Here is a 6,290-nt window from a genome sequence, read left to right on the forward strand (position 1 = left end):
AAATATGCATTATACTCTTTATCTCGGTAATAATTTTGTTTTATGCAAAATCAGCACATGCACCGATCAGCCATATTTCCGAGATATCGCCGTTTTCGGTGTTTGTTTGCTTCATATTTAAATTATCTTATTATTATGCTTGAAAACTTATTAATAAATCAATTTCTACACATTAAAGGAATAAATTATTATAATCAGAAAACTCCTTGTTTACTTGGAATAAGAGTAAAGTGAAAAACTTGTAGTGTTATGTGCGATGTTTTGGTTAAATAAACATGGCAATGAAGGAGTTGCCTATCCCGTTAGTAAATATGTCCTTGATTTTATGCTTTCCATTCAATTCATACCTACTCAATTCTTCTAAAAATGAGACTACATAACTATTTTACTTGCGTATTACATGTAACGGATTTTCCCCCAATTTTAACTCCATATTTTTGAAATCTAACCGTTTTCAAGCCTAATTTTTTTGTTAGGTAATGGCGCTCCAAATAAATTTGCTGAACTTCTAGCATCTGACAAAGAACGAAATTTTCGGCTAGAGAATTTTTTTATTTCATTTTACATAAACTATCAATGAAAGATACAGTATTAAGATTTTAAGCTAAGTCGACAAAAAAGTCTGAGAACCTTTGTTTTACTCAAAGAAGGAATTTTCCATTATGCGGAGTCTCTTTAAACAACCTTGGTAGTCTTTAAGACTGTCTTCGCTGTTTGAGGCGATCATTCTCACTGGTGAGCATTTGAATTCTTCTCAGCATATTACTTTCAAGTACCTGAAACAAAAATTGACAATATTTGTTAAACGCATCTGCAGTTTCAGTGAGCAATAAATAATAGATTTATTTGATAGAAAAATCACTTTTCACACATGGAATATGTGAATTCGAAGCTATAGTAAAACTCGGTTATAGCGAAGTCCTTGGGACCTTTGAATTTGATTCGCTATTTCCGTAATTCGTTATATCCGTATAACGAATTCGTATAACCATTATAGCTTTGCATGCTTTCCTTCAGTTATTTCTACTAAATATGTTAGGGAAGGAAATATTACTAAACATATCTTCATTAACTTAGGTTTTATTTTGAATTAATTTTTATATTCAAATGCTTAAAGGAAATAGGGTTAGATCAGTTTATAATTTTTTTAATAATCTCTGAGAGTTCGTTATAAAAGATGTAAATATCATTATAACTAACTTCAACGGGACTCAAAATCAGTTCACTATATCCGTAAATTCGTTATATCAGAGTTCGTTATAACCGTAAAATTTTACAAATATTTGTTAATAATTTTGCCGGGGACCCACAAAACTTCGCTTTATCCCTTAATTTGCTAAATCCGTGTTCGTACTAAACGAGTTTTACTGTACTTGTATATCAAAACAAATGGCTCAGGTGATGCTCATTTCCTCTAAGGAACCCAATCCCAGATTTCCCTGGAATTTTACGTCTTTTATTCCCCAATCACAAATTGTATTGCTGAAAAACCTTTTTGAGATCGGACATTCTTTGTTATTTTTATCCTTATCATTACGTTTTTACCATCTACGATTTATTTGGTTCATAAGGCCGATTATTATTCTCGGTTTCATTTGTGCCAACAGGATGAGAGTATTTAAACCCCACTCTCCCACCATTGGGACTGCAGTCTACCACAGACAGACTTATCCCAGTATAAGCCGGTAGCCACTGAGGATTGGTGGACGAAGACAAGCAAATAAAGCGTCTTGTCAAGGGAAACAGCACACACTGTCAAGTGAATACAGTAAGGCTCGAACCAGCGATCTTTGAGATATTGGGTTAACACCTAGGACTTCTGAACCACGTTCTTCACAATGGGTATTACGACTCTCTTATCATTTTAATCACTTCAAGTTGCTTTAAAATTTTAAATTAACGCAATAAACATCTCATTTACAAATGTGTTCTCCAAATTATGTGTTCGATTTTAATAATGTCATTACCTTATGTTTATTGCATCTATATTAATGTTATGGTTAAAACTTTCTTTCTTCATTAAACAAATGTAAATAATTGCAGCCCGGAGGACCGGGCTGCTCTATACATATAAGTTTAAGTGTTGGTATATGGGGATTGGGGTGGAAGTAGTGATTTAGGTTTTCTAAACATTGAAAAGATTGTTAATCAGAATGTCCTTTCCGTTCAAAAATTACGAGATACATAATTTACTGAAAGGAAAAAGAAACACATAATAAACTTTTAGATAAAATCAAAATTTTTATTTCCAAAATGTTTTCCAGTATTGTTATCAAACAATGTAATCCAACTTTAAACAACAAGTAACCGAAATCTTGTGTGACTTTGACTGATAATTCCTGAGATATTGAAATTGATATGTCGATACCCCCAAAAATTAAAATAAAAATTCTCATCATCTCCCTTGCGCATCAGTAACTGCCTTGACTTTCGTGTGCATTGAGTTCACCTGAGCATTAATCTTTATCATAGAATTATCATTCAAGCCTTCCGACAATATTGTTAATGGTTGAGAGTGGCTGTATTATTCCAAAGCCAACAAATCCCCCCGCCCAATGAATCCCACAAATTTTCGATTAAGGATAGAATTTACAGAATCTAGCTGATTTGGTACACGTGAATGTTTATAAGGAAGTCTCGACAAACACTGGTTACATTTTCTCAAGCTAAAAACATTACGCATACGGCGCGTACGTTCGCTCGTGAGAGTAAAAATAGACGTAAAGTTGCCAAGCTTGCGTACCAAATTAGAGCAGAGAGTTTCTGTCAGTATTAGGGTGAAAATATGAGTATGACCGTCTGCTGTTAAAATATCGATGTCAGTGATAATGACTTGACAATAACCGAGGTAGCATGATGAAAAGCCCTATCTTGATGTGACGTTGTTACGCGCCAACATCACCGTCATGGTTGGTTGGAAACCTTTTAAGTTACTCTCTGACAACCGAAAAATTTTTTTTGGTTGAAAATTTAAAAACAAACAGCACAGCAACATATTGTTGCCTTTTTATTTACTTATGGAACTCAATTACTAGACCCAATGTAACTTACGTCAGCCATACCATGATTGCAAGAAATTTATACTGACTGCAAATATCGGAAAACGATGTGTGTAACTCTAATGCATCGATTGGCACTACAAAATGGGATCACAAAAATGTCATCATCAACATGCACGTGCATTTAGCTTTTTATCACTTCCCCTACGTGACGCCATACATTTTATGGTTGAGTAATTTTGACCAGCGATTTAAGTGCACAGTAACCAAATCACACATCTGACCAAATTTCATAATTTTCGGCCACATAGTTAAATTTTTTTCGCTATTATGCTATTATGCGTTTTTATTTCCTTTCAGTATATATTTACTTCCATGAAGTGAATCTGTTAAAATATATATGCTTTCCATATTTGATATAAAGTTGCTTATCATTAACTTTCGAAAAAATGACAGGTCCCTTTTTCTGGAACATCGATTTTTACTTCTCGGATAAAAACTTCTTCTGCACAGTTCGTGTTTTATATTCTAAAGTTGAAAATGAATACATTTTTAAATATAGATGATGCGTGTGTCTAACTTCAATTTATATTTTATGCAGCCAACATTTACTTGAGGAAGTCATCAAGTTTAAAATGGCATCGCTTTTGATTGATTTTTAGCTGACTGCAAGTTTTCAAAATATTCGCTACTATCGTCTCCATCAATTAGACGCATGCCTTTTCATTATTTTTGAAGAAGCGGTTTAATGATCAAGACTCAATTCCATTGTTTATCTTATATATTTCCCGGGCGACAATTGATGGTTACATCAATGTTTTCTTGTCTATTATATTTATAATGGTATATGTACATGTACAAACGTGCACTGTTATAAATTACAATTAGAATTTGAGATAATATTTACCCTTCGCCGTCCCCTTTCTCGTATGATGGCCGACAGAGTATAAAGTATTGGGTTAATAGCAGAATTCACCGGTAAAACGAGCACTATGATCCAGGCGTAGACTTCCAGTGAAACGTCAATACCATAAAACGTCAGCATACCTAGAAAAATCAATACCTAGAAATGTCAACATACCTAGAGAGGTCAATACCTAGAAATGTCAACATACCTAAAAACGTCAATACCATAAAACATCAGCATACCTAGAAAGGTCAATACCTAGAAATGCCAACATACCTAAAATCGTCAATACCATAAAAAGTCAGCATACCTAAAATTGTCAATACCATGAAATGTCAACATACCTAGAAATGTCAATACCTAGAAATGTCAACATACCTAAAAACGACAATACCATAAAAGGTCAGCATACCTAGAAAATTCAATACCATAAATACCATAAAACCTCAGCATCCCTAGAAACGCCAGTACCATAATTTCTTTTTGCCAAAAGTGTATTTTGTACCAGGATTAAAGCTGTATATATCTTGTGTATGTTTCTCAAATAATTCATCATGCTCAAAATCGTAACATTTTTATTAAAGCCTGATTGAGACGTCACATTAGAGCAAGTTTTTCTTGTATATTTCACCCCGTGGTGATCCGGGTTAGAAAAGTTCCTCAGTCCCCCTTGCTTGTCGTAAAAGGCGACTAAATGGGGCGGTCCTTCGGATGAGACCGTAAAAACCAAGGCCCCGTGTTACAGCAGGTGTGGCACAATAAAGATCCCTCCCTGCTCAAAGGCCGTAAGTGCCGAGCATAGGCCTAAATTTGCAGCCCTTCACCGGCAATGGTGACGTCTCCATATCAGTGAAATATTCTGGAGAGGGACGTTAAACAGTATACAATCAATCTTGTATATTTCTACGCGTGAGTTAGAATACACAATGATGACACGTAAATCAAATTCACGGTTGGATTAGTAAAAAAAAAAACCCAGCAAATTTAATATTTCAGTTTAATAATTAAAATCGTGGGTGCTGAGAATTTCAACTAAGTATCCGAAGAAAAATAGACACAAAACAGAAGCAGTGATACATGTACCGCGACAGTCATTAACCTATGCGGGAGGTGTCTTCAAGCCTGTATTAAAAACTAGAGGTACTGTGAGCAATGAGCTCACTAAATGATACCTCCGCCTCCCATATGGTTATAACTGGTGAAAATGTCCATGTTTTCCTGTGGCCGGGATACCCAAAATATGTGTCGGATCAAAAAAGTAAAATAGGAGGTGCACAATGGCAATATGTAATAAAGATTCTGTGAAAGTTTCATCAATTTCATTCAGTGGTATGAGAGGAATTGCGGATAAGAGATGGGTACCCCAAAGAGTAACATACGGACGGACGGACGGACAGAATTAACGATTACTATATACCCTCCCGCTTTTCAAGCGGGGGGTATAACAATGCATTTTACGTTTATTCTAGAAAAATTGTACTAGACACAAGTTGGACAAGAAGAATCAGTCATATCTAACGTTTTTTCTCTATAGCAAGAATTACATAAATAGTATTTTAAAAAAAGAAACATATCACAGTACCGGGGTAGTCTAAACCTAACAATATTTCCCTCATATAATCATCACAAACTTTCCAACAGTTGTCAAATTTATTCAGCACAAAATTGCCAATAATTCCAGCATGCACAAAACTGACCAAAAATTTCCTTATTTTAAGTTCAGCACAAACTTATGAATAATCACATTAAGTATCGAGCACGGACTTACCAATTTACAAGTAATATCCATAAATATGCACACAAACTTACCAATAATTCCTATAGGTACCCAGCACAGAAGATCAGTGATGACCACGGCAACGACAGACTTGGCTAGTGCTATTTCCCTTCGGCGACAGTTGGAGGCTTGGCTATTTTTTCCAGATTTATTTACTTCCAAGATAATCAGAAACTGTCCAATGCTGATACCAACGAAAATAATGAAATTCAACCCAATAAAAATGACCATGGAATATTGCCAACCACTTTGTCTGTGGACAGATAATGGTAAACTTATGCAAACAGGAGACTGTGCATAAAAATCTTCAAAGACTGACAACTCCATAGCTAGAATAGGAAATAAAGATAGAGAAACAGAAAGAGCCCATGAGAAAACAGATAATAAAATCACCCATCTTCGTTTATTTGGATAAAATGGATGTTTGACTGATACAAATCTGTCGAAAGTGATGAGCAATACAAACAAAGCTGATGCTTCACTTGACATTGTGGCTAATATCCCTGCAAAAATACAAACACTACTATGCCGCCATTTATAGTCCTCAAACCTATATACACCAGTATACATAAGATTAACAATAGCTATTATATAAAGATATACTCCC

At 34.8% G+C, this 6,290-nt stretch overlaps 1 protein-coding gene across 1 annotated transcript; it reads right to left on the reverse strand.

The window, feature by feature from the left end:
* Positions 1-633: 633 nt before the first annotated feature.
* LOC134243754 (relaxin receptor 2-like) lies at positions 634-5,966 on the reverse strand. The gene is made up of 3 exons (XM_062725998.1): positions 5,716-5,966; positions 3,907-4,046; positions 634-776 (listed from the first exon to the last, which is right to left on the reverse strand). Exons 1-3 carry the CDS (start codon positions 5,912-5,914, stop codon positions 696-698), a joined length of 420 nt encoding a protein of 139 aa, XP_062581982.1. The 5' UTR covers positions 5,915-5,966; the 3' UTR covers positions 634-695.
* Between the last annotated feature and the right edge of the window lie 324 nt (positions 5,967-6,290).

This window comes from Saccostrea cucullata, unplaced genomic scaffold (assembly GCF_032062105.1).
Source record: "Saccostrea cucullata isolate Sc308-1 unplaced genomic scaffold, CSIRO_AGI_Scuc_v1 ctg21601, whole genome shotgun sequence".
NCBI classification, from domain to species: domain Eukaryota; kingdom Metazoa; phylum Mollusca; class Bivalvia; order Ostreida; family Ostreidae; genus Saccostrea; species Saccostrea cuccullata.

Bases quoted from the DNA above. Each gene is read 5' to 3' on its own strand.
- LOC134243754 (XM_062725998.1), bottom strand. From the start codon at position 5,914: ATGGTCATTTTTATTGGGTTGAATTTCATTATTTTCGTTGGTATCAGC. The intron at 4,047-5,715 runs GTAAGTTTGTGT...TGATTTTTCTAG, and splicing joins GGTACCTATAGGAATTATTG to GTATGCTGACGTTTTATGGT. The intron at 777-3,906 runs GTAAATATTATC...TTTTTGTTTCAG, and splicing joins GAGAAAGGGGACGGCGAAGG to GTACTTGAAAGTAATATGCT.